Raw genomic sequence first — 27673 nt, forward strand, 5'->3', positions numbered from 1 at the left:
CAGCCAGGAACAACTTAAAGGGAAACCCCACTGAGGCCTTCCAGCACCTTGGGGGGCTTATAAAAAGAAAGAGACTTTTTAAACGAGCCAATAGTGACAGGACATGGGGCAAGGGTTTTAAACCTTGAGGACAGGTTTACATTAGATATTAGGAAGAAATTCTTTACCATGAGGGGGCCAGACATCGGCACAGGTTGCCCAGAGAAGGTATCTCTGAGGTATCAGATATAAACATCGTAATCCCTTTACTGCCCAGTTATTTACCTGGTGAACCAATAAATGCATTCATTATGAAAATTCGACTTGTATGTATTTCTAAAAAAAAAAAAAAAACAAACAGAAAAAAAAAAAACACAAAAAAAAGTAGCTTTATGTTCACACAAGCCACTGAGATTTGGTTTAGATATTAGGAAGAAATTCTTTACTGTGAGGGTGGTAAGGCACTGGCACAGGTTGCCCAGAGAAGCTGTGGATGCCCCATCCCTAGAAGTGTTCAAGGTCAGGGATGGGGTGGGGCTTTGAGCACACTGGTCTAGTGGAAAGTGTCCCTGCCCATGTCAGCGGTTTGGAAGTAGGTGATCTTCAAGGTGGTTTCCCTGCGTGTCACAGAGCGGAGCAGCTCCTGAGTCACCGGCTGAGGGCGGACATGGCGGCCGGAGCGCTGGGCTCCTCCTATCCGCACGGGGGCGCTGTGCCACCGCCTTAGGCCGAGCCCTACCGTGCCGCCGGGGACTACAGTACCCAGCATGCCCCGCGGGGCCGGCCGGAAGCGGCATTGAGCGAGCGGAAGCGGAGGGCTGGGGCGTCATGAGGGGCGCCGCGAGTAGCGGTGCTCTCCGTGCCTGGGCCGGCCCGCTCCTGCTCCCGGTCCCGGCCCGGCTGCCCCCGGCTCCTCGCAGAGGTGAGAGGCGCCGCAGCGCCGTGCTCTGTTCTCGGTCCTCCGGCCGGTTGGCAGCGCCGGGCGGGCCCGCGGCTGCCGCGGTCGGGTGAGCCCGGGCTGGGTGTGTGGGCGGCGCTGGTCGGACTCGGCTGCGGGGCCCGTCCCTGAGGCTGTGTGAGGGAGCGCTGAGCGCCTTCCCTCGGGGCTGGAACAAGGGGTGAGTTCCACGGGCGGGAGTAGCCGGGTGAGCGGGGTGTGGGCTGTCAGGTGGGGTTCGGGACGGGAGGAGTCACCGCGGGTGCAGAAGGGCGTCACTGAGAGGTGTCTCAGGTAGGGGTCTGTGGAGTGATTTTCTCAGCTCCGGGCTGGGAGAGGGGCATTCCGTAGAGACTGCAGGAATGGAGCAGTGGGGCCAAGAGTAGCATGGCGAGCAACCAGAACTGTAATAGCAGCTTTCTTGAGACAGCGTCTGTGCAATGTAGTTGTTCAACCCAATGAAAAAATCCAGTTTGTTTAGAAGACAAGAGTTGTGCGTTTAAAAGCTGGGACAGCTCCATGAAAACAATGTTTTGAGTTGATTTTCATTATTTGTATGGAGCAGTCGTTGCATATTAACTCTAATAAAGCCATTAATAATACAGTGCTGTGGCTGGTTTTGTTATAGCTAGTTTAATTATAGTTAGTTAAGTATCTGTAAAATAGCACATAACTTGATTTATCTAGTAGTGGCACAATACAAATTCCCTGTTGTTTAAATGATATAACGCTTTTAGGTAAAGATCTGGATAAGATACAGAACAATTTGGTTAAGGCAGAGAGCCAGCAGTGCATATAGTTTCAAATAACAAATTCAGAGGTAACGGGGCTGTTTAGATAACAAAGAATTAATCAGAACAGAATCTGTAATATGCAAAGCGACACATACATAAGGTGAAGAGAAACGTGCTTGAAATAAAAGTAGGAGAAGCAGTGCAACCTACTTGTAGGAAGGCACAGAGTGTAGAGTGGATGCATGAGGTTAACTAATACCTCTTTAGATATTAGCTATACCTAATCTCTGAGGTATTAGATAGAAACATCATATCCCTTTACTGCCCAGTTACTTCCCTGGTGAACCAAGAAATTAATTTATCATGAAAATTAGACATGCATATATATTTTTTTTTAATTGTAGCTTTATGTTCTCACAAACCACTCAAAATGAGAGATTTGGATTAGATATAAGGAAGAAATTCTTTACTGTGAGGGCGGTGAGGCACTGGCACAGGTTGCCCAGAGAAGCTGTGGGTGCCCCATCCCTGGAAGTGTTTCAGTCCAGGTTGGATGGGGCTCTGAGCACACTGGTCTAGTGGAAGGTGACCCTGCCCATGGCTGGGTGTTGGAACTAGCTGATCTTTAGGATTCCTTCCAAACCATTCTGTGATGAAATAGAAAGGTGTTGGAATTAAGGCTCAGCAATTTAAATAGCAATGAATGCTTAATTGCATAACGTTATTCAGTATTTTATAAGTATGAAAATTATATAAGTGATGTTTCCCAAATATTATAAAACAATTGGCCGTGGGGGTTTATTTGTGCTGTGTCAGGATGCTTGTCTATTGCACAGTCACATGAATGCAGTTAAGACAGACCTGTAAGTCCTATTTAGTGTAAATTCCCTGTGGAAAAGAGATTGATAGTTTCTGGTGTGTGCTGTAACCCAGCTTTTTGTTGCAACATACATGCAGCTTTTCTATGATGAAAGAAATTAAAACTAGTGTATTTCATGATAAGCCAATCAAGGTAAGATTAAGGCATGTGTTTTTATTTCCAGGTTTTGCTGCCACGTTCATTAGGAAGTCATATGATGTCAGAAAAGTTGATATCACTCCCCTGGAGCAGAGGAAGGTGACTTTTGATACCCATGCTTTAGTGCAGGATCTGGAAGCCCATGGTAAGTGATATCAGATAAATAATTAAAAGGAGAACTTTTAATATTAAGTGGTGTAACTTAGAGTGCTGTCAGTACCAGTACCTACCTGGTGGTGTAAAATGTTTTGGCAGGAGAGGCATCTGATGCTGTGCCATACCAATAACTAGGACATTAGATTTCCCTCGTTTGTAGCTATAGGCAGGTTTATGTTGTGCCTTCCAGCTGAGGAACATAACACAGGTAACAAACGTAAAGTAACAGTAGCAGTTAAAGATTTTTTGCAAAACATTTTATAGCATTTTTTAGCAAAAATAAAGCTCTTCAAGAAATTTCTTCTACTAAACTGCTAAGAGTAACTGAAGAGGTTTTTTTCTAATTAGAAATGTTTTCAGTAGCATGGTGCTGTGATACATTCTCAAAGCCCACACTTGTGAGTGAGACTGGCTGAAGTCAGCTAAAGGGTCCATCCAGCCCTGAGTTCTGTCTCCTGGCAGCAGCTGTGAGTCAGAGCCTGCAGAGGACTGTTATAACAGGGCAGATGTGTGTCACACATCCCCTTGTGTTTTCCAAGTTTCCAGGTTCTGTCACCCTGGAGGTATTTTAAATCAGTTGAGAGTTTTAGTAACCTTCAGTGGAAATCTTTTCACAAGTTTATGCAGTCCCTGAGCCACTATAAACTGATTACTATCCAAAACATCCTTTTTCATGGAACTTCAGACATCCACATGTTTTGTTTATGCAGAATCTGACATCTGTGAGGTGAATTTGATGCCCACTCAGCTCTTCTGTTGGAAGGAGTGAACATTTAATCTCTGATGTCACTCACGATTATGCAAACTTCTATCTTATTGCCCTTTCGTTTTCCAAACAGAAGAATCCCAGCTTGTTGCATTTTTCCTGAAACAGTAGATTTTCCATATTTTTGCTTATTCATTATGTCCTTCTGTTAATATTTTCTGCTTCTGTCACATTCGATTCCATTTCATGTTTTCAGGGGACAGTGCTGGCATTACGTGACAACTGAATGTTCTATGGATTTGCATTGTAAAGTAATGTTGTGTCTGTTCTCCGTTCCTTTTCCTAGTAATTCAAAGGGTTTGGCTTGCTTTATTGATTCCTGCTGAGCTTTAAGCTGATGTCTTCATCAGACTAGCAATTTTAAAATCCCAAGTGACAGTAGAAACTTTGTACAGTCAGAAGTTAGGACTGTTTCCACTATTTGGGTCTAATAATAATACATGTTAGTACTTAAAAGACTTACAGTAGCGTGGTAACTATGTTTATTTTTTTATGCTTGTCAGACTTGACAGCCTGTATTTCCCTACATCTCTCTAGAAGTGTTTTTAAAAACTGGCACTGTTATTTTCCAGTCCATGGGTAACCACGGCAGGCTGTGAAACGTTACTGGTCTCAGGGACTGATTCAGCTATTTCTTCTTCTAATTCCTTTAGAACTTGTGGGGTGAAGTTTGTCTGATGCTGGTTGTTGTTCAGTTTAATTTGTTCTGTAACTTCTACAAATACTTGAGTACCACAGGTCTTCATAGGTAAAACCACAAAAGTAAGAGAGCAATTTTAGTTTTTCCCAAGTTTTAGGCAGTTTTCAGGCTCAAATCTCTTGCTTATATAAATTTTTCCTCATTTTCTAAGCTTTCACAAAACACATTCATTTCTTGCTGTGGAGCAACATAAGGAATTTGCAAGAGCTTAAGTAACCCTGGAAATTCAGAGAAATTGAAGCAGTACTATCATGCTTTGTAGTGGAAGGAAGCTGTCATAAAGCATGTGTAGCTTTTTTAAACATGTAAACCAGTGGTGCACCTGGACAGTACCAGCATTCTAGAAGGGAGCAGTGGCATAGTTCTCTAAATAATGTGCCTTGAAAGCATTTCTCAGTGTTCATTTAGCCCACTTTATAAAACGGGGTAGTTGAAACAACGTATCAGTCAGATTGCTGGAAATAAATCTCTAGGGCAAAAGCTCTCGGCACTTGACCAGATCCGGCTAAAATGAGAGCAATTTTTCCCCCATTATTCACCCCATATCATCTTTAGCACCTCAAATTTACACCAAGCTACAGACAAAATGTACTTTTTATAATCAGAAAGCAGAAATTCTGCAGGCAATCGATGCAGCATTTTAAAAATCACCTTTGCATATGTTCCTATCTGTGCAGGACAGTTGCAATATATGCAGAATTACTTGTTATTATTCTATAGAATGCATGCTTTGTAGCTCAAGGTACGTTTGGTTTTAACAGTTTGTGAAAGTTCATTATGAAGTAAAGTTTTGCTAAATTATTTTTATAATGAAGGGCTAGGTCTTATATGAAGACATTTGGTCTTTCTGTCAGTTCATGTATAGACTTTCAGTGTATTAAAAGGTACTATGCTTCAGATTTTTGCAGCATTGTTTGTTTTTTCTAGCTGAAGTCACAGTGACTCCTGGCTGTCAGTTTCTAGTCATTGTGTGAATTCTCGTGTGCCACTGTGGTTAGGTGTGGCACTTGAGTGCCTCTTGCTCCTCTAGATTTTTAATTCCACCTTAACTTGTCATCCTTCAATTGTCCCCTAGGCTTTGGGAAGGAGCAAGCACAGACCATCGTGTCGGCGTTGATAACCCTGTCCAATGTCAGCTTAGACACCGTCTATAAGGACATGGTTACACAGGCCCAGCAGGTAAAAACTCCTTTGTGCTGTGTAGCTATAAAGGCTCGTGTCTGCATCTTTAAAACACAAGTGAGCAACTCTCTCTAGTACGATAAACACCTCACTGTGCCAGGTTTTCCTGAGTTTCACTTGGAAGTTTGACAGATTGTTGTAGGCCCTGACCAGCTTCCACTGAAGTCTGACTACTTCGTTGAACACAGTGAAGTTTTTACAACTCCTGGAAAACTTCGGTTGCATTACACTGAGGAGCTAGTATGCCTCATACAATCTTAAAATATTTATTACCAATACTGACTATAAAAAGTAGTGTTTCTGCCTAATACAATTATATGCAAATTCTGTTTAGGATGCTTTGCATGTAATAGGATTTCCAAAAAGAAAGGTTTTCATTTTGATGAAAGAAAACCACAGAGACAGAAGTTCTTGTCTTCTTCTGAGATTTTAAAGGAAAAAAAGAAGTTAGACAATTTTATTACAAGTAAATGCTAGTAAGATAAAAATCTGTTAGAAGAAAGGCTGCAGTTCAAATAAAAATGAAAGCTTAATTACATGAAGTAATTGAAGAAGAATGGCACATAATTTCAGCTTGTACAGCCTTCTGGAGCAATGATCAAAACCATCACTGTGCATCAGAGAATCCCACAGCCATGTGTCATTTTCCATGCTAAATAGTAGGGTAACTTCAATATGCTGAGTGAAGGAGTAGTGCTTTCAGCATTTTAAAATACTGAGTTCCTTCCTTTATTTTCTGATTTGATTTTTTTCCTGCGTTTATATGTAGTGGTTGAATTCTGAACTTGTTAATTCAAACACCAGAAAGGCTTTTCTCAGTGCTTTTTAGCAGTGTTTTACTTGTGTCCATCAGCCTTTGGAGATGAAAGTATGGTTGGTACTCATGTCATTAAGTCTTTGGCTTTTGATGAATTTGTAGGCAAGAAATGGAAGTGCTTAGTAAGAGCTGCATTCAGACCAACAATTAATGCTTCTGAGACTCCTGAATGTTCATTGAAAGTGGAAGAGACTGCAGGACTGACCTGTAGTTTCAGGTCTATTTCATTTCATCACTACTTGGACTAACACCTCTGGCCTTTTTGCTTAAGTTCAGAGTTGGTGTGTTAAAGCAACAGAAAAAACACAAACCTCTTGAGTTTTTCAAACAAACTGCTGGTATGAAATTGTCTGTTTCTGTCACAGTCTTGTTAGAGAGACTGCCCACTTTTATGCTTTGCAGTATCTAATTTCATTATTTCAGACATAAACATTTTTTCTTTATTTGCCAGAAAGAGTGCATGTTAACCAATGGCATGTTTTATTTTTCAAAGGAAATAACTTTACAGCAGATAATGGCACATTTGGACTCCATTCGAAAAGATATGGTCATCCTGGAGAAAAGTGAATTTGCAAACTTGAGAGCAGAGAACGAGGTACTAATACATATTTTCATTAAGCAGTTTAGTTGCAGTGTTTGTTACATTTTACTTGATGTACAGTTGTGTGGAACAAAATTTAAATGTAAAAGTAATTCTGGATACTTTTATCAGAATTGCAGAGTCTGTATGTAACTTCAGAGATCACATCAAAATATATTTCACATGCTGTGACCTGCTCAGATCTTCTGTAAAGGATTATAAGATGTGTACATCTTTTTTCGTCTTCTGTAATTTTATTTAAGGGCAACTGCTGGTTTCTGGCCATTAACCATATAGTGCAGGGAAAGAAGTCAGCCATTCCTTTGCAACAGTTTAATTAATTTGGTGATTGAGACACGTTTTGTTTTAGTTCATCGTATTTGGGTATTTCTCTGCTGTCTTTAGACCCAGAATAACAGGATCATTGTTACAAAATAATTCCTTTATTTTGAAGAAATCCCAGCAGATTATATATGCCTGTACCTCCAAACATATTAGTTAGGGTATTTAATCAAGAACAAATTGCCCCATTGGGAGGAAAAATGACAGAAGAATAATTGCATGGATGCAGTGATAGCACTTAACATCACTGATTCATTTAGTTAAGTTTCCTGAATTTGTAAATTTTTTTTTTTCTCCTCTGCACTTAGAAAATGAAAATTGAATTAGATCAAGTTAAACAGCAGCTAATGGTAAGTAAACAGCAAGTACCTACAGACTCCTATTTGGGAGAATAAATAGCTATTTTTATAATCTTAATTTTTTTAAAGACTGAAACCGGCAAAATCCGTGCTGACAGCAAGCTAGACATAAACCTGGAGAGGAGCAGGGTGACAGATATGGTAAGTTGGTCTGTGAAGATGCCCTTATTAGCTCTGTGTTGTGCTTCTGTTGCTACAATTGTGATTTTTCTTTTATCCACAGTTTACAGATCAGGAGAGGAAACTGATGGAAGCAACTACAGAGTTTCATAAAAAAGTAAGTATTGAACAAAGCAGGATATAGTTATGCAGTGCATGTTATATAAACCCCAAACTTTGGTGAAAGCCAATACATTTCTGGGTATGGTAAAGCAAAAGGCACGGCTCTGTCACTCAGGAGTACTGTTGTAGGTGTTTCTTGCCTGTGGAATTCACACTAAATTCTAATCAGCAGAGGGAGGATGCATGCAAGCCTTGTCCATTGCTTCCCAAGTACCTTGTTGCATGCTGGCACAGCTGGGATATGAGCTATCATGCTGCCCTTTTCCCAGTGTTAACTGATGAGCCGTACCACAGGGATGGTGCAGGTGCCTACACCAAGCAATTCAAGAGCTGGAAGTCCTCAAAGCTGTGAGAGGACAGCAAAGTCTAAGAGGCTGAAGAGGGACAATGTCCCATCTTGAGCCTATCTTCCATTTTTGTGATATGCCTTATGAATGCTTAAACCTTCGTTTTTCAAAAATGCAGGAATACTCTTCTCTGTGCTGTAGAGTATCTCCTTTGGGAGGCACTGGCACACCAGAGATATAAGTCTGTCTTGAGGGTGATGAGACACTGGCACAGGTTGCTCAGAGAGGGCCTCAGTGAGGTCCCCATCCATGGCAGTGTTCAAGGCCAGTCTGGAAGGGGCTCTGGGTAACCTGGTCTAATGAAAGATGTCCCTGCCCATGGCAGGAGGCTAGAACTAGATGGTCTTTAAGGTCCCTTACAACCCAAGCCAGTCTGTGATTGTATGATCATTGGAGTTTTCTCTTTTGCTGTCTCTATTCGTTCAGCAATCTTCCTGGACTGTATAAAGCAATGTTCTCTGTCTTCTAATGTCTTAACAGAGATAGGTTGGAAATTGTTCCTTGTTTCTGGTAGCATAGTATTTTAGTTTCGCTTTGGAAAGTTGAAGGGGCTGGAGACCATTGTCTAATATATGCTATCTTTTAATATTTCAGGATGCAAATACCAACAGCATTATCTCAGAAATCAGTTATAAAATTGACACTGAAATAGCTTCCTTAAAAACGCTCATGGAATCGAATAAACTTGACACCATTCGCTATTTGGCAGGTATGTGATAGGCAAGGAGGTGAGTACCAGTACTAGGTCATGGAAAATTCTTTTCGGGAGTGCTAAAAGAGACATAGCACGTCTGTAGCAGCAAAAAGCTGGGATTGGGTGGAGAAGATCTCTCTCCCCCCTCCAGCTGGAAGAAATGTGACAGAGAAAACAGAAGAGGTGAAGGCATGCCACAGTTGGACTAGGATTGTGCCCAGAACTGGGATTGGGACAAATATGGACGTGTTTAAAAAAAAATTGAAAGCCTGAATACCTTATCCAGTTTGACACTACTTCTGCTTGTTGCAGCAGCCATTGATGTGATGGAGTTGCTACAGAGGTTTTGCTGAGGTCATTTACATTAGCCTGAAAGTTTGCTATCATTCAAGACTGGTCTGAGAGTGACCAGTTCTGCCTCCTGTTGAGTCTTCACGCACAATTTGTACTTTCCCCTGCCAAGCAGAACAAATTTCAGTCTGATTTGAGATTAGTCTTCTCAATATATACATAACCAGTGAAGTTTTTATTGTGTAGGAGCTGGATAAAAAGAGAATAATGCACTATATTTGGAAGTGAGAATAAGTTCAAAGGAAAATGTAATCAGCTTTATTCTAACACTAATTGAAACAGCAGCGTAACAAATCCAAAGGACAATTTGTCAGGCTTCAGGAGTGCTGCCATGTTTGACAGATCATTTTCCAATTCGCTGTCATTTTGGTTCCATGGGGAATCTGCAATGTCTAATGTGAGCCCTGGTGCAGCCAGCTCTCCTGTAGTGCAGTTTCCAGTTGCTGGGTGACAATAGTGAAAGCCCCTGTAGCCTGTGGTGCTCTGAGATATCCAGCACAGTTGTTGGGATGTGTCCCTGAAAACGTGGCTCCTCAGGCTGCTGCATTGGGCTTCCCATCTCAGCACTGTGGCTGTGCTGCTGTGCAGGGTACGGCATCTGAGACCAGCCATTGGCTTCTGGAATTGTTCTGTTGCACCTGCAGCAATCTGGGAGGTTTAGGAGACTGCTCTACAGTGGGAACATTCTTCCATCTGTTTGCAGCTTATTTCCTCTATGGATAAAGTGGTATAACAGCATTCAGCTAATTATCTCCTTTCTTTGTTGTTTTTTTAACAGCTTCAGTGTTCACTTGCCTAGCAATAGCACTGGGATTTTACAGGTTCTGGAAATAAATCTACATGGAATGACTGCACTAAATACAGACAGAAAAGGCCACCCAGGCAACACCAGTTTGACTATCATACTTGTGCTGTAGATAACCTTGGAACCTTTTTGTTTTATAATAAAAATGTTTTCTGAATCTGTAACACTAAAGAACAAAATTACTGGGGGGAAGTAGCCAAATAGTAAAATTTTATTGTCTCCTGTTCAATACTTTATTTATTTCAAAGTATTTCTTATGCTATACCAGAAAGTTTCTTAATATCTTTTAGAATTAAATTTGTTTTCTTTCTGGAAAATTCTCACTCTCAGCTTCTTTCAAAATGGAAATATTAAACATTTTATATACCCTTGAAATGGGAATACAATTTCCAAATTAGTGTTCCCAGTATGGGGATGCTAATACCAGACTTCAACATAGCTAATCTAATCCAAGAAAATTAATTTATCTTGAACATAGGCTCAGGATTTTGCCTTCAGTCTGTTCCTCACTTTTTTAATGAATTGTAGCTTAGCCTTTTGGGGTTTTTTCTACATGTAAAAGCACACTCCAGGCCTTTACTAAGGAACCTCCTTTTTTTTTTTTTTCCTTGAAAACTGATTTACATGAATGCAAAGTCTCATGTACAAAATGTCTTTATAGATTTATTTTCTTTAGTATCTTCTGCAATTTCTGTAAGCCCAGAGATCAAAAGAATGAGAGAATTTCTCTGTCTTTGCCTTTCCAAGAGGAAATGCCTCCACTCCCAGCAGCTGTGTACAGCCCTGGGGCAGATAAGTGCTCTTAACTTCCCCCCCAAGTAGCGCAGAGTATTTCCAAGGAACCTGCACATACTTTCTGGGCATAGTATCTGGCTCTTAATATAATAATCTCAGTGGTGCCAGTGATCCTCCTCCCCAGTCCTCCAGACTCTTCTGTAATCCTGTGGGACACACTGACCCTCCTGACCACTCTGCCTTCTGCAAGGACTTGACAGCTCTGGCTGCAGAGTTGCAACACAGGTGGATGCCTTCCAAACATGAAGCAGTTCCATCTTGTTGAGTACAAACGCAGATGCTTGGTTTGATTCTTTTAGTAAAATAGTATTTTTTGAAGTCTTTGTGGATTAACTTTGAAGTAAGAATAGGCCTTTTATGTGCTAAGGACTATGTAGTACTGACTAGTGGCATTTTTTTTATTGCTGTTTTATTCTGTTTACAGTTGAACTTGCTGGTATTCTGCCAATTCTTATATTCTCTGCATTAAATTATTTATCATCTTCATTCAAGAAAATAAAATTAATTTCCTATATTTGCTGTCTGGCTGAGAGTTTCTGCATGGAAATTTAGCACCAATGGTGATGGAGGAAGTAGCTCATCTGGTGAGCTACACATCCTGAACTAGGCTCTTGATGAAAGGCTTATGCTGTTAATTCAGTGTGCCTCTCCTTCATGGTGCACACAAAAACATGTTTTTTTAGTTTTCAGTATCTTTGAAATTCTCTGAGATTAAGTTTTCTTTGGTAGTAAGGAGAGGACAGATCAGAACTGGTGCACTAAAATAATTATCTTTTAAGTCCCAAAATGAGGGTTCCAGAGGGAAAATAATTTCACAATAGCATACAGCGGACAGAAAAACTTCTATATGTGTAGTCATTAAATGAATTTTAGGTGTGGAGGGAGGTCAGGGTTGCCATTTCTAACCACAAGCTGCTCCATAACTTAGTAAACCCTTCAGCCCTGAGTTACACTCAGACCAGCTGCTGCAGGTCACCTGGCACCTCACAAAGGAGTTGCTTCCTGCCTTTAGGAATGACTAAAGATGAAAATCAAGGGGCCTGGCACCTCGCTGCAGCTGAGAGATAATTCTCACATCCACTAATCAGCTTCTGCATGGAAAATGCTAGGAGCTAATGTGCACTTTTTTCCATCCTAAGGTAGTAGTACAAAATAGACCTGTGGATGGAGATACTTTCCTCAGAATTGTGGCCAGTGACTTTCCCGTTATTAAGCCAGAGAACTAAAGAACTAAAAGCATAGTTCAGTGAAAGGTAGAGACCCACAGCTCATCTGTGGAGCTGGGCCATGCAAACACTGCATTATCTGTAATATTGCTTTTATACCTCCACACTCTGCTGTCCCTCCTTTGAGGTTTATTCCTCAGCGTAGTCTCACTCCTCCTGGGCTGCAGGCTGGCTGTTTCTTTATTTTCTTATTGTCTTTGCAAGACTTGGTCATTGTCTCAGCTTCCTGAAACAAATAATACTGCAGCCATTAAGCAGCAAACACTGAGAGGATGTAAAAATCTACATCTGGGAGTAACCACAGAAAACAGTGTGTTCAGACTGGAGCTGAGGGAAGAGCACAGTCCCAGGGCATGGGATGGCAGCACAGCAGTGAGAGACTTGAAGGTCGCTTGGCTGTAGCAGTCAGTCAGAAAGGCAGCTTGGTTAAAGGGGGAAAATTACCAAAAAAACAACAAAACACCCTGCCTCATGAAAAATATTGACAAAGAATATCTTTGCCAGCCTGGCAATCACAAGGCTGAGAAGCAGAAACATCCTTGAAAAAGTGCAGCTGGCCTCTGAAATACAGCTGTAGCACCTAGCATTCAGAGCCTGAGATTCCACCAAGAAGCACAAAAACAAGGGACTGCAGAAACAATTGACTGAAAAGGTGGAAAATAGTCTCGGAAATAAAAAATGCTCTGAAAGAATAGAAGCACCATCATCTATTGCCTGTACAGGTGAAAAGTAAAAAATGAGAAACATCATCATCTACTGGCTGCTCACAGTGTTGGTGTCCTCTTCCCTCTTATGTCTCTATCATATAAAAAGAGCTTAATTTTTAATTCAAAATAGAACCTCTGTCTGAGAACTTCTAGTGCTGCATGTACTGTCCCTTTCCCAAACTGAATTCTCTCCATGAATTTTCTATGAGCTCTTGGACTCTCATTCAGTATACCTGACTGACTCCAGACACTGTGACATGGATCAAATCCCTGTTGTTGAACTTGTCCCCCTCTGGGGACCCATGGTAGCGATCTCTACACCCCTGCAGGCTGGGAAGCCTCTTAGGTGGTGACGACACCGCTCCTGAAGCACCATTCGAGTCTCAGACACCAGGTCCCAGTCAAGGGGAGCTGCCAGTCACTGGATATGCCGTGTGGAAGTACTCAAGATCAGTCCACTCCTTTGGGAACATGAAGATGAAGAACAGCGGTGCTTCTCTGCCAGGATACGGAAAGAAACTGATACCCTTTCACAGCAGAGACACTGTCAAGGACAGACAAGGGCTCCTGCTCACTTCAGTGTCCCGAGCTCAAAGCTGCAGCACATTTTCTCTAGTATTTCCTAGCCCCCTAATAGAGGGAACAAAGACACACAAGCAACAGGCAGTGGCCTCTGTGCCATGGCCAGGGGAGCTGGTGTGGCACTCACCGCGGAGGCAGCAGGGGCGGTGCGGGTTTTCCCCCGGCCCTGTCGGAGCCGGCTTATCTCAGCACGGTAATCATCCAGCTGGCTCTCCAGCTTCTCCCGCCTGACTCGTTCATATTCCAGCTGGGCCTCCAGCTCCCGCACAGCCCTGCCAAAAGCAAAGGAGACAAGCAGAGCGTGAAGTACATCCAAACCTGCCCGGCTGCTCCACGTGGTGCTGTGCCTTTGCCAGGGAACAGGCCAGTCACGCAGAAAGCAGCGCAGCACGCCTCTGGCCAGCTGTGCGCAGGGCTCCGCAGCGTGGTGACAGCGCGGAGCAGCAGCTGCTCCTCCCCGGCTGCCAGCGGTGCTCAGCGCGATGGCACCACGAGATGGAGCCGTGTGCCCGCACAGCGAGCCCGGGCCGCCACACACCGAGCACGCCAAGTCCAGCTGCGGGGGAGGGACAAGTGCCCAAGCAGCAACGAAGTTATTATGAAACACAGAAAAAGCACAAAGCCGGCAGCACTCTGGAAAGGTCAGGGGCAGCTTTCTCATGCACATCTGGTGCTTCTACACCCTTCCTATTGATTGGCTTAGGCGCGGACGAGGAATACTCAGATGACAGCTTTGCATAACTGGTTTATACACAGTTGCACAAGATCTCACTGGTCACACCCTCAACGGCTCCTAAATTATTTGAGAGATTCCTGGAACTGTTTAGCTGACACGTAAACTGAGCGTTTGGAGTTGAGCTCGCTCTCTCCTGTATCAGGATGAATTATCACAGCTACAAGGATGGAAGATGAGTAAAAGGAAAGGGAAGAGATCTGCCCTCTGTATTCAAACAGCACAGCAGGAAAGCTTTCAGCAAGATCTAGCATGTTTCTCTGTTTCCCAGAGTGAAGAATTCCTGACTCAGGCCCTTTGAGCTACCAATCAGCCTTACTGACACTGCAAGAATGGCCTGTGCTCAGTGCTCAGGGGACAGCTGACCTCTTCCATGCTTCCAATTAAAGAGGCAAAGCTCCCGAACTGTGTGGCACACTCATGGTGACAATTTCCTGCAATGAACCCTGGTTAAAGCACTGTGAAGTGGTTCACACCAGGCCTCTTACAGCCAAAAAACCAGAACTAAAGCAGAAATCTTCAAAATCTGCTACAGTGGCCCTCCCAAGTGGCAACTCCTTGCTTTTCATCTAGCAAAATGGTGTTGTCATTAAGTATTTTATCAATAATGAGATTTTCTGGTCTATGATACAAGCATCTTGGGATTTATCCACAGATAGGTACCCTGAGAAGGGTAGGCAGGTATGCTGAGAAGCCTCATTTTCTTTTCAAAAGGATAATTTGGGGCTAGGGATGCTTTCTAGCCTTCAGAGTTCAAAAAACCCTTCAGAGAGCCTCACAATTTTTCTAGTTAGTTTACACACACATGCCACAGAAAGCAACACCTCTTAAAGAGTCCCAGCAGAGCCTTCTAATTGACACTGCTAGCATTTGAGCAGCTGCTCTATCCAGAATGAACTTTCATGTCTGTCATTAATCAACAGTGACTTTTTCATCATTAAAACCAGATTGCTCTGACCTTTCAATGTAGGCATCAACACCTGAGTTGGTCACCCTCCTCCTTTAAAACCAGGAGAGACATTTCTAGAAGTGATGAATCTCATCCTGAAGTACATGTCTAATTATGCCCTGGAAGTGCCTACACCTCTCCAAGAACTTGACAAAGGAGCTCACAATAACTGACTCAGATGCAGGTGTCTGTTACCTATTGTATGCATATCAAGTTTAAGGAAGATGGACTTTCAGCATAAGCTGAGTCAAAGGGTGACCTGAAACCAAAAGAAATCCTGACTTCAGTTTCCTGGCTCAGATATCGCTGTAAAACATACAGAACTGCTATCTGTGACACTTATTACCTGCTCCAGATCCACACAGACTGCTGGCTGCTGTCTTCTTGATGGCATATAAACCCCCCAGACAGTCTCCTCTCAGTGACCAAATAAAGGCAGTGGTTTGGGTTGGCCCAAGCACATTATGGAGGTGGTTATTTACAGGGAGTGAGAACAGAGGGTAGCCAAATCTTTGACAGGCAGAGGTGAAGACAGGCCTGTCTTTGGAGGCTGCAGTATTGTTAAATCCCTAAATCTTTGATAGACTTTTCTTTGAAATTTAAACAGTCTGTCCATCAAATTACCTGACCAATCTAACAGAACCAATTGATTTAATGGAGACACTGAGAATTAGATATGAACAGTGCTTCACATGCAAGGGCAGGCTTGCTAATAGCTTCTTCCTGTGGTCTGGATACAAGCTAATCCTTTCTTGAGCACAGAAATATATTGCCAATGAACAGAAATGTTAGCAGGTCACGGAATAATCTCTGCCGTATATGCACTTCCATCCAAGCCATGCTAAAACTATTGCCTATTTTCAGATTTCCTGAAGGGCATACATGTCTTTGGCATCCTCAGTGGAAACAAAACAGCCAGAACCTATCAGACCTACTGCACATATCTGCAGAAAAACCTGAAGACTGAACAAATTATCTCACACAAGAATCATGGACCTATCAAGCACTTGTGTTGTGGGGCAGATCCTGGTGATTCAAGTTCAGAAATGGCCAAATTGCTGCAGTTCATTTCTTTTGGCCTGGTTGAAGTTGGTAAGTGGAAAAGACAGAATAGCCAAAGGAGTGTAAATCAGCTCTAAAGGAGGACCCCACAGAGTTAAACATTAGCAGGGCAGAACGACCTTACTTCTCAACTTTCCTTTCTTCTTTTTTCATCTTCCTCTCCTCTTCAGTTACTCCCCCCAGCTGTCTGTAGTTGCTGTAGGCAATTTCTAGAAGTCGTTGAAGTTCTTTAATCTTGTGATAGGCCCTTACTATAAGACAAAGGTAGGTAAATCATGCTGGAATCCAATAGTCTGGAAAACAGTCTCACAAACACAAGAGCAAAAATCACACTGCTCAGCAAACACTGAGCTACACCTGACACCCACACAGCAAGCAGATATCAAAAACAAATAGCAATCCAACACTGTTGCACCAACATGGATTAAAATGGTGTAACAATTATGATCTGATTGCCTTCTGCTTGCTTTCTAATATTCCACAATTTGTTTCAATGCTCAGTATTACAGATATCCTGTCAACCATCTCAACGTACAACAAAAAGATCAGAGCAGTTGGCAGGAACTGTCCTAGTTAAGACTATAATGTCTTGGTAACAACTTCTGCAAACAAGGGATGATGGAAATACAGTGCTTACTGCGTGCATTCCTTTTCTCTGCTTTATCCAGGGTTACATCTTCTTTGCTATCAGTACTCCCTTCCACACCATGTGTTTCAAAAAACTTTATGTTGTTTGCATCTAGTTCTTCATCACTAGAGTTACTGTTTGCAGTTCTTGGTGTCAAAAGTTCCACAGCTGCCAGGTGGCCAAATCTGCACAGAGAACAGTTAAAATCGAGAAGAACGTGTGGTAGAAACTCTCTGAAACTGTCCATGTTCCTATTTATCAGAGAGTTTTCAGGACTAAAGGAAGCACTGTACACACACTACAACTGTCTATCAACTTTTTGTAGTATTCTCAGAGCATGAGCTCTGCCTCTATGGAATCTTATGGCAATGGCTCCTACATCAGAAGCATCTCTTCCCTTTGCAGGATTTCTTAATTGAATCTCATCAGAATCTGCATTATTTTTCTTAATGCAAAAATCAGTGGCCTCTGCTACTTCTCATTTACTTTGTACAGCAAACTGTAAGCAAACCATTCACAACTGTCCTCTTGCAAATGAGCTAGTTTTCCTCTTTTGTGTCTGACCTCACTAAAAAGAAAATTAAATTGGGTGAAAATTAAAACCTTTTATAGCTACAATACAGCCTTATCACTCAGAGCTGGAATTCATGGGCCTGATCTCTTCTTTCTCAATCACTGAAAATCAGGATTAATTCCAACAAAGCTGACATGATATTGATACACAAATAGTAAGTAAATAAGTGTCAGAGCGACAGGATATGTACTGCTACCTCTTGGCTACATCCTCTGGAGTCTCTCCAGCATCATTTGTAATGTCACAGTCAGCTCCCATTTCAACCAACCACTGTAAGCAATGGATATGCCCCTGTTCAGCAGCTAAGGGAAGGAAGGCATACACAAGTCAATCATATACAACTGAAATGTTTTCAAACCTAAAATGTCCTCCTCTTGCCATTATTTGCCATGTCAGAGATTGGGCTCACTACAACACCACAAGGGAGATACTATTTCAACAGGAGCCTGTGTGTCAAGATGCTGACATCACTTGGGTACCCAGAGTTTTGGGGAAGAGCATGCAGTGTGGTTTGGAGACTCTTTCTAGCTTTAGAAATGTACTGGCAGCTCCTGCTGGACACAAGCTAAACTAAACTCGCCCACTCTCATGTAGGAAGCACAAGACACACAAATAACTGCTGCCCTGATAAGAAAGGCCTGTGTGTCACAGTTTGGCAGCCAAGTGCTGTCACCCCTCCCTGGCTTTGGGCTCCCAGGTGTCAGACACAGCTGGCTGCCCCAGTCTGTGGTGTGTGCTGCTGTCTCAGAAGAGAGAAGCAGAGCTTTGTGATGGAGCTAAAGGCACAGCATTTCTTGGGGAAGACACTCAAGGCAGCACCTCTCAGCAGCACCCTAACACAGTCCTACTGATATGATGTACCATGGCCACTGCTCCCACCACGTGGTGCCAGAAACAATGTCTCACTTATGGAAGATGGTATTTGGCAAGTCTAGATGAAACTGTACACTGATTTTCTCAAGGAAGAATAAATCCATTTCTTGACAGCACTCCCCTTCAGATATTTTTTATACTTGTTTTCTTACTGAGATAAGGAAATGAAATTACAACATCAGCATGTAAACACTGGGGATGAAACTGTAGGTCAGCATCATTGCAAGAAATGAAAGTAGGATTTTAAAATCACTACATACTAGGGTTTTTTAAGTGAGAACTTCAATTATGTTTTAAAAAATTCTACCACTTATATCTAGTCAAAAAGAAATGTAGGAAATGTGTTAAAAGCATATTACAAAAATGCTTCCCTCTTTCTTTCATCTTTTGTTTATTCTTTTAGACAATACTGTGAAACTCCCAAACACAAATTTTTTTCTGTAATGCTAGCAGTCCACTACATGTCAAAGTGCCAACCAGAAGTTTCTATTTCTTCACAGCATCCTACCAAATGACTTTGTTGTGGTTTTTACAACTTATCCCCACAATACTGATGTGTTCAGCAAATAAAGGCCCAGGCCACAATACAGATCATTCTTAATCTTTGCCAGCTAAATGTTTCTAAAAGCCACATCTTGCTTGATTAAAAACAAACAAACAAACAAAAATAAAACCAACCAACCAAACAAAAAAAACCTCAAAAACCTATTTAGTTACAAGCTTTTATAGCTAGAATACAGCCTTACTTATCACTCAAAGCTGGAATTAATGGGCCTGATCTGTTCTTTCTCCATCACTGAAAATCAGGATTAATTCCAACAAAACTGACATGATATTGATATACAAATAGTAAATAAATAAATGTCAGAGCTACTTAGTTTTCAGTTTAGATGCTGATTTCTCTTTATTGTAAGCTCTTTTCTCTTGACTTGAGCTTGGTTATATTAAGTGACTCACACAATACATTACAAAATACCACGTTTGGCGTTGCCTTTCCAAGCCCTCAAGAAATGAGATGCTGTTTTTCATTAAGTTAATCTAATAGGCAGCCACTTGAAAAACAAAGTAAATAAATCAGCAACAAAGAGTAACAAGCTGAAACACAGACCATATTTACTGACCTTTGTGCAGGAGAGTGGATCCCTTATCGTCCCGCTCATTAATATTGACTACGCCACTTCTCACTAGTCTTCTAACCACTAACAAGTCCCCTTTGAAAGCAGCATCATGAGCTGGGAAAGCTAAAACTGAAAATGAAATCCACATGTTTCCAAGCAGATGCCAGCAGTTCTACTGAACATACTGGTATTTGTCTCACAGTTCACCTTTCTCATAGCAGCTTATGTATGGACACTTCAGAAGCAGCAAGGATAATGCTCATTAATCAGCTAAAATACAGCTGTGTAACCAGCAGTGCTCACCAAACACTTGACTAAACATGTCTTGGTTATGGCTACAGGCGTCTCATACAGTTTAGAGATTAATTTCACAGACCTGAAATAACAAGTACACTTTTGTGTACTTCTACAGAATTACACACAATGCCTTTTTAAAGTGTGTCTTGATCCATACTCACCTTCCTGTGTCTCTGGATGTTCCTTCTCTTTTTCCACACCATCAATATATTGCAGAATATTATCTTTATAGAACCGTTCAGCCAAGTCTCTCGGAGTCTCACCATGGTCATTCCTGGCTTTCAGAGTGTGTGTAACACTGGCCATTTTCCCAACCAAGAACTTAAAGCAATGCAAGTGTCCTTCCACTGCTGCCAGATGTGCTACAGCACAAGTGAAACAAAGGGTGTTAGAGCTGAGCCCTGCTGCCCACTGGGAAAGCAATGCTCTCACCACTGGTTAGAGCTGGGTCATCTACCAGCACATGAGCCATCCCACACTGCACAAGGAGAAAAGCAGCCTCAGCTGAACTGGGGATGTTCAGCTCCCACCCAGGACAGAGTTGAGCTCTAGGCAAAGGAGGTAAAGCTGCCAAGGATGGGATCTGCAAAGGTGATTTCCTGCAGAGCTGACTGCAGGAGACAAAACAGACTCCCAACAGAGCAGCAAGGCCTAGCTCAGAGTGCACTGCTGGAGCCTCACCTCCCCCAGGAACACGGATCTCTGCCTTCAGCAGCTGCCTGACCCCACTAACCCAGGGATACTCCTTAGAGAGGGACAGCAAGCAGTGTCCTTGATTAGGAGCTAAGGCCATTTCTGCTTTAGGCTCTACTGTGCCACCACAAGCAAGTTGCATCACACCCTTGGTTTCCCCATCTATAAAATCAGGACAGTGATAGGTGCTTTACTGGACAAAATATTTGAAGGTACATTCCTCACCTGACCTCTAGGCCATGCAGAGGTTTACTTAATATCACTACAGTTCTGGGCCTACAAAAAAGTAAGAGGTACCAAACACATGTTGACTTGTTTAACACAAGTAATATTCTCTAATCCCATTAATGAGAAGAACTTGCCAAACAAATTCTTATTATGACCTATCACTCCATGAAAATGCTCTGTAACAGCTGGCTGATGTTCTAGAGGCAAAAGGATTAGTGAGATTCTTCCCTGGAAACAAACTCTCTTCACAATGAATAAACAATGTACCCAGGACCCAAAAAACCCATGTCACTTCATTTCTGGCACACACAGGTTCTCTATAGCAAACCAAACCATCCACAGCTTTCCAGAGCATAATTGCTCTACCAGGTTATGGATACTGGTTTTACAGCAAGATAACAATACCTCTGTACAGATGATTGTTTAAAATCTGAGCTTCACTGAAAAAAGGGCAGTTTTTGCCATTGTCTGAATTTTAGTCAGTAAGTTAGGTTCTCAGGGAGAAGGGAAAAGAAGGGCACCATGCTAAAGGTAAGTCAGCTAGTGAAAAACTGATTCAACCCTTACAAATCCATGTTCAGATACCTAAAATCTGTTGGTATCTCAAATTCTCTGTATTTCATCATGTCTTTTATAAAATCAGACTAACAATATTCACTCTTCTGAAAGCCACAAGTCAAAAAAATGTGCCTGAAAAATATTTAGAATAGGTTTGACTAACGAGCAGTAAAAGAAGCATGGATGCGGCCCAAAAATGAATACAGAGAGAAAGCAAATTGAAATGTTCAGTTAATAAGCACAGCCCATTCTGTACATTGAATGAGCCACAGAATTCTTTTTCTTCCAAAGTATTAGCAAGCAAATTAGCAAAGATAGTTAGACCCTTTGCTGTCACACACAAATAGAAAAGATGCAGCCAGTTTTTAAGTTTCAGGTGCCTGGCACTGCAACCTCAAAAAATATCTTCCAGTATTATCTTAGGAAAAATTATAGCATGGTTCAGCTAATCTTGAAGCTGAAGTGTGTAAAGATAATTTAAGTTCACTCCTGTTACACAAGCAGACAACAAGCTGGTTTGCACATTACTTCTACTAATCTGTTACTAGCCATGTTCCAAATTATTCTCTTTCTTTTGAAAGATAATATAATCAAATTGAACAGAAGAAAGGTTGGAAGATCAAGCTCGTGTAGATGCCAAAATACAACAAAAACCATTTTACACAGAGCATTTAAGTAGAACTGTGCTGGCACCTACTTTCTATCCACAGAAGTCTGTTATCAGGGAAGTGTTCCCAAGTGCAAATAAAGCTGCTTTCCATGCTGCCCCAGGGTGCCTAACATCATGACCCCCTACTGCTTATGCACCAGATCTCCTGCAGGGATGTGGGAGCCTCACATCCTTTAACAAGATCCAGGTTTCCAAAACAGAGCATGGCTATCTGTTTCTAGGTAAGGAGTCCTTAGTAGAGGGTAAAAGATTTTAAGGAGGGATTTGTAAAGATAACTCTATACAAGTTATAGAGAAAAACATATGCTCTTTGTAACAAATTATGTGACAAACCATAAGGAGGAAAATGAGAAAAGGATGCAAGGAGAATACAAGACAGGAATAATACCATTGAGCTTACAGAGGATATTGAGACAGTGGTATGGTAGGGAAAGGGATACTGGAGAAAATACAAAAAGCAAGGAACAATCACTGGCAAATTTTTGTGCTAAAATAAATATGCTGATAATTATGAAAAGAAATTACACATAATCCAGAAAAAGCAGTATTCCAGAAATCAAAATGAAGAAAACACAGGAAAATGAAAACAAGTGTTTTACAAAATCAGTTAAGAAAGAGTGGGATACAAAAACTTGCATGCAAACACACCAGAACCTCATTACATTGGCACCAATTCAACAAGGAGCACACAGCAGCTGAAACTGCCTCTGCCTCCACCTATCCTGCTCCTGTGGCCTCCACTGGCACAGGAGATGCTGCTCACCTGCTCCCAGTCAGGCTCAGCCTGCTCCCCATCCCAGCATTTGTGAGCTCTCATCCTTGCTAGCAGCAGCAGGAAGTGAATGGGATACTGTCACCAACAGAGCAACACTTTGGATTTTATAAATCCTCCCATCATTAGAAAAATGGACTATCTATGTGGATTGCATGGAATCAAATAGCAAATGCTGCTGCTTTGTATTAGTTATAATTTGCTCAATCATCACATTTCACAGCAACTGTAAACCAAAGGTTTAAAAACATACGATTTATCCTGATATACCTGGGAGGTTTCCATTGTTATCCACATCATCTACACGTGCTCCCCATCGAACAAGAAGCTGCAAACACCCCAAGCGACCATGAAAAGCAGCATAATGAACAGGTTTCCAGTCATTCCTGTCTGAAACATTTGCATCCTAAAAATGAAAGTAGCAGGTTAATTCATTCACTTCTGAATCTTAGATACAAGACAAATTTTATATATGGGAATCAGCTGTTCATTGTGTTAAATTATTTAAATCAAACCAAATAACATTTTTTCAAAGTTTATGCATTATATGCATTTCCACTTTCAAGAGAGGTACTTTTCACAGGTTCTTGCTTTTATTTAATACACTTAGAAAAGGTGCATTTTTAGATATGTTTTTATCATTATAATGACCAGAATTGGTCACTATTCCTTAAATATGCATCTGGACTAATTTTCTTTTTTTTTTTAATTTATGTCTCCTTTACTATAGAAGATTTTTTGAGCTGCAAAAAATTACCATCACCCCAGTACCTGATGTTCATTTAATGACATCCTCATTAAATGTGGAAGGTGATTTACTCACATTACTGATTCTCTCCACATTTTTTGACCATTTCCCTAAATGTGTATCACAACCTAACAAAATGGAAATGTAGCCACTGGAATTAATCCGCAGCCCAAAAATTCAGTGTAAGCGCGGGGGAGTTGTGCTTGTGGGAAGCTTTGGGGCTGTGTCCGTGCAGCAGGGCTGCAGGCAGGCCGGGCTCTCACCGCCCCGGTGCGCAGCAGGCTCTGCAGGGTGTACGAGTGGCCGTGCGCTGCAGCCAGGTGCGACGCCGTGCACCCGCGCTCGTCCCCAGCTGCTGCGTCCGCTCCGCTCAGCAACAAGGCCTGAAAGGAATGCAAAGCACACGTTCATTTCACAAGATGGAAAAGCAAACATTTCCTAGAAGGATGGTTTATGATGACCAGCAGGGTAACTCTGTGCTGACCTCGGGGGCCTGGTATTGCACAAGACAGATCTGTTTGCACAGACAGCGCAAATGAGCGCTCTGGTTTGAAAATGGCTACCTTAATTTGAATGTCAAGACATCAATATAAGCTACTCATAGCTCCCTGAGGGGCTCCCTCAGCTGATCTTCATCATGAATTTGTCCAGTATTAACTAACTTTTGCTTGAGAGTGTTTACAGTACCTGCATGCAGGCATCCTGCCCTCGGATGGCTGCGAGGTGAGCCGCTGTCCAGCCTCTCGCGGTCACACGCGTGGTGTCAGCTCCGTGCCAGAGCAACCACTGAAGGCACTGCTCAACAAACCAAAGCGCCTTTTATTTAACTTTCACGTTGTGGCTCTGAGGCACATTTTAACTAGAATTTACCCATCACAGTTACATTTCAAAACAGTGTTGGACTACTTCCTTATGGAAATACGAGACCCCAGAGCATGTCTTAAACATGTATTTGTGCATTAGAAAGTTATAGGTAAGTTATACTTTCCAGGTAACACCCAAGGGTACAAAATGTGTAAATAACCTACTAATTCAGATCCTAGCATTGATGACTTTTTCATTTTACTCTTCCAGATTTAAAATGTAATCTGTGAGAGTATTCACATGGCACGAGGTAAAAGCATGGAAAAAAACAATGCGAACATGCTCACATGAATTCCAGCTAAAATTACTGGCAGGAAAAATATCATGTACTAAATTTAAAGCTTCATTTAATTTATTTGGCTTCTTAGGCATATGTAATCCCATCTCTCTTCTCATCCTTCCATGGCCTAGTTTTGTTTTATTCACCTTTTTCCAGCTTGCAACGGAAAGTTTTATGAACTAGCCAAAGTTCAGCTAGTTAGAACTTTTTATTATATATTATTATGATTTATTATCTTCTTTCAGGCCATCATACAGCTCTGGTTCCTCCACTGTTTCTGCCAAGGAGCTTAGTGACAAACAGATGACAGATAATTCAATAAAGTCTAACACACTGATTGCAAAGTAGGAGAGTCAAATGAAAAATGGCAGAACTTAGAGAGGCAGAAAGCGTGGGTAAGCAATCTGGGTTTGGGGCTGACATGATGATTTGTATTTTCTTGACAGTGTCTTTACATTCCAGAAGCAGCACTGCACTTAGCAATTCTTGAGTTTAGCAAGAAGTTCACGTGTTTTCTTTTGGGACACGAATGGCCTTGCTCCTTCAAGGTTAGAGTGCCATGAACAATGAACAAGGAGGCTGCAAGAAAGTGAATGTTGTGCTGAACACAGCAATGCAGTCCTTCTGAAAGTTCAAAACATTGATGCAAGCATCAATTGATTTCTACATTGTTATTCAACATTTTCATTTATTAATATAAAATGTATTAAGACTACTTCTATGGAGAATGAGACATGGGACATTGGTAAGCAGAATGAACAGATTTTCATGTCACTTCTCACCTGTTTCAGTCACCTTCAGTCACCTTTTTACACATCCTACAGGATTTTCTAGGTGTCTCAAGAGAAGGAGAAAATGCAATAGGGACAAAAGAAAGTCATGAGTCTGAAAGGGAGGCCATAAGGCACATTTTGCTCAGAGTGAGAAAGCCAATGATTTCATAAAATACGGCAAAGTTGATTAGGTAAATTGCCTGGGGCTTTGGAAAGAAAAAAAATAAAATCTAAAATCCTGTACTCCTGCTCTTGGTGAATATATTTCATAAAAAAAGCAGGCAGAGATTATTGATTCAGTCTGATCAAAGCAATATTGTGTTCAGCCTCTCCCAAAGAAGGAAATACGGATGTGCAAAAGACTAGCTATGCCTATACACTAAGGTAATGTTTTACCTCCAGACTTCCCGAGTGGGCAGCACACTGCAAGGGTGTGAATTTGTGAACTACATCCACCTCATTAATACTGGCTCCACTTTTTATCATCGATGCAAGCTGTTCTACATCCCCAGCTTTCACTGCTTCATGCACACTAGTATAATTTTGCTTCTTCTTGACAACTAGTGAGGAGTAATAAAAGGGCATTAGTCCACTGCTTAAATCAGCAACATTTAAAAGATAGAGAATGTGTGATCAATCAAAGAAATATCAGAGTTGACATTCATGGCACAGAATCAAACTCTAAATGTAGAAGCAGTAGGGTAAAAGAAAAAAAATCTTCTGTCACCAGGCCATGGGATCAAATAACCTGTGTCCTCCCTTCAGGCCTTTCCGCTGATTAACTACATGACTGGAAACAATGAGAATTACATATCCAAACCCCTTGCAACATCTTGATACCTTGACAAAGCTTGTACACAGAAATACGAGATGTAAGTGGATCTAATGGCTGAGGGGCTTAACTTCAGATAGCCAAACATGAAAGGAACCTAAACTAATTAGTATTCACCTTCTGCAGTAGTCATCATTCCTGTACGAAAGTGCACTAACACTCTGATTACATTTCACACTGCTGCAAGTCCTGAAGAATGGGGCTGCTGTTTAGCAAGTCAAGAAAGCATAAAAGTGAAGGTTCCAAGGTATGAGTGCCTCAGCCCCTCTGCCTGTGGAGAAAAAATGGTAGCAGCAGTTAATATTGTAATATTAGAGGTAAAAAAGATTGAAGAATATAAAAGAGATACTGCACAAATATGTTCGTCGTATTTGTAAAAAAGCATTAGATATAATTAAAAACATCCTCTGTAGTTTACCAGTGCTTATTTTAATGTAAGCTGTAGTGTGCTAGTAGAGCTGGGGCAGATTTGGGGTTGCCACAGAGAGGAGAGGGGGGTGAAGCTCCAGCACTCCAGTCTGACAGTAACACACCCCGTGTGTGCTGTAACACACCGCTGGATGCTGTGCCTGTGCCTCACCCCACCTCCACCTCCCCAGCTTGGCAGGTGGCATCACTGCCCTGCACAAAGCCTAGAAAACTTAAAAACCAGGACTCCATCCTGCAAAACACTGGACGAACAAACAGCAGCAGCACAGAAACACAGAATAATGCTGGCTGGAAGGGGCCTAAGAGTTCATCTAGTTCATGTTTCCAAATAATATTTCCAAAATATCTAAGTATGTTTTGAGGTTTGAGTTGTTTAGGTTGTTTTAAAGAACAGTTTCACCAGGACATAATTTTCCCCCGAGGAAGTAATTGCTCATTACTCCAAGTGAGGTTACAGACCAGCTGAATTACACAACATCACAGGCAGGCCTGGCCGATTACACCACTTAGCAAAGTTCTAATGTGTTTAACACAATGTTTCAGTACAGCAAGTTCAAGGCAAGCTTTGTTTTTTATTTTTTTTTCTTAACCCAGAGGAAAATCAAACAAGGTCCTGCAGAAAGAATTTTATCTCCCCTCTCCCTCTTGATACTTACTACTGCATGGAGATGAATGGCAAGAGGTGGGCAGATGCATTGGCTTCTTAGCACAAGACAAAGGCAGCAGCCTGGGACTGAAGCTCAGCAAAAAGCTGTTACCATAAATTCTGTAAAAAATATATGGATGTTCAAAGAGAAGAGCAGGCTTCATAATTCTAGTGCAATTTTTTTTCATCAAAAACTGTTACCAAACACCCATTCGATGTTCTTGGAAGAAAACTTTGCAGAAAGAATTCAGTAAGCCCTTTGAGGTCGGTAGCTGCCCAAAACCCAGTTAAAGAGATTAAGTGAAGAGGATATGGCTCAGAATAGGGAAAGGCACAATTTAGGTGCTGCGATGTTCCCGTAGCACACAGAGCCAATCCCTCGCAGCTCCGCTTTGGCAGCAGCGCCGGTTCCGCGGGAGCCGCCGGCCCGGCCCGGCCCGCTCTGCCGGGGCGGAGGCGGAGCTGCCAGGCCCGGGGCAGGGGCAGGGCCCGGCCGGCCAGCACCAAACACCGCCTTTCCCCGTTCTTTTGGCAGATACGGAACCTCCTCGGTGCCGTGTGTGGATGCCGGCGGAGCCCCGTGCCAC

At 42.0% G+C, this 27673-nt stretch overlaps 2 protein-coding genes across 6 annotated transcripts; one reads left to right on the forward strand and one right to left on the reverse strand.

The window, feature by feature from the left end:
• Positions 1–766: 766 nt before the first annotated feature.
• On the forward strand, positions 767–11358 carry CCDC90B (coiled-coil domain containing 90B). Its single transcript, XM_014875763.2, has 9 exons — positions 767–901; positions 2694–2813; positions 5366–5469; positions 6783–6884; positions 7520–7561; positions 7640–7711; positions 7794–7847; positions 8794–8908; positions 10023–11358. Exons 1-9 carry the CDS (start codon positions 808–810, stop codon positions 10076–10078), a joined length of 759 nt encoding a protein of 252 aa, XP_014731249.2. The 5' UTR covers positions 767–807; the 3' UTR covers positions 10079–11358.
• Positions 2808–27469, reverse strand: ANKRD42 (ankyrin repeat domain 42). 5 transcript variants are annotated; one of them, XM_014875760.2, is made up of 14 exons: positions 27097–27468; positions 26129–26282; positions 25576–25739; positions 23950–24057; positions 23526–23645; positions 22785–22920; positions 19755–19955; positions 19300–19425; positions 17502–17607; positions 16741–16916; positions 16228–16354; positions 13487–13631; positions 12170–12296; positions 6753–9957 (listed from the first exon to the last, which is right to left on the reverse strand). In XM_014875760.2, the coding sequence occupies exons 2-13, from the start codon at positions 26145–26147 to the stop codon at positions 12207–12209; spliced, it is 1518 nt and encodes a 505-aa protein (XP_014731246.2). In that variant the 5' UTR covers positions 26148–26282; positions 27097–27468; the 3' UTR covers positions 6753–9957; positions 12170–12206. The 5 variants fall into 5 exon arrangements, with proteins under 5 accessions (XP_088015410.1, XP_014731246.2, XP_088015409.1 ...); XM_088159284.1 differs by lacking the exon at positions 6753–9957 and adding an exon at positions 2808–3014 and having other exon boundaries at positions 25576–26282; positions 27097–27469; XM_088159283.1 differs by having other exon boundaries at positions 25576–26282.
• Positions 27470–27673: the final 204 nt, after the last annotated feature.

Source organism: Sturnus vulgaris, chromosome 2 (genome assembly GCF_052056855.1).
Source record: "Sturnus vulgaris isolate bStuVul1 chromosome 2, bStuVul1.hap1, whole genome shotgun sequence".
Classification (NCBI taxonomy): domain Eukaryota; kingdom Metazoa; phylum Chordata; class Aves; order Passeriformes; family Sturnidae; genus Sturnus; species Sturnus vulgaris.

Coding starts and splice junctions, on each gene's coding strand:
- CCDC90B (XM_014875763.2), top strand. CDS start 808: ATGAGGGGCGCCGCGAGTAGCGGTGCTCTCCGTGCCTGGGCCGGCCCG. Junction 902..2,693: donor GCCCCCGGCTCCTCGCAGAG/GTGAGAGGCGCC, acceptor TTTTATTTCCAG/GTTTTGCTGCCACGTTCATT. Junction 7,712..7,793: donor GGAGCAGGGTGACAGATATG/GTAAGTTGGTCT, acceptor TTTTATCCACAG/TTTACAGATCAGGAGAGGAA.
- ANKRD42 (XM_088159284.1), bottom strand. CDS start 25,764: ATGCCCTTTTATTACTCCTCACTAGTTGTCAAGAAGAAGCAAAATTAT. Junction 17,608..19,299: donor ATCCACTCTCCTGCACAAAG/GTCAGTAAATAT, acceptor TCCTTCCCTTAG/CTGCTGAACAGGGGCATATC. Junction 16,917..17,501: donor CCAGAGGATGTAGCCAAGAG/GTAGCAGTACAT, acceptor TTCTCTGTGCAG/ATTTGGCCACCTGGCAGCTG.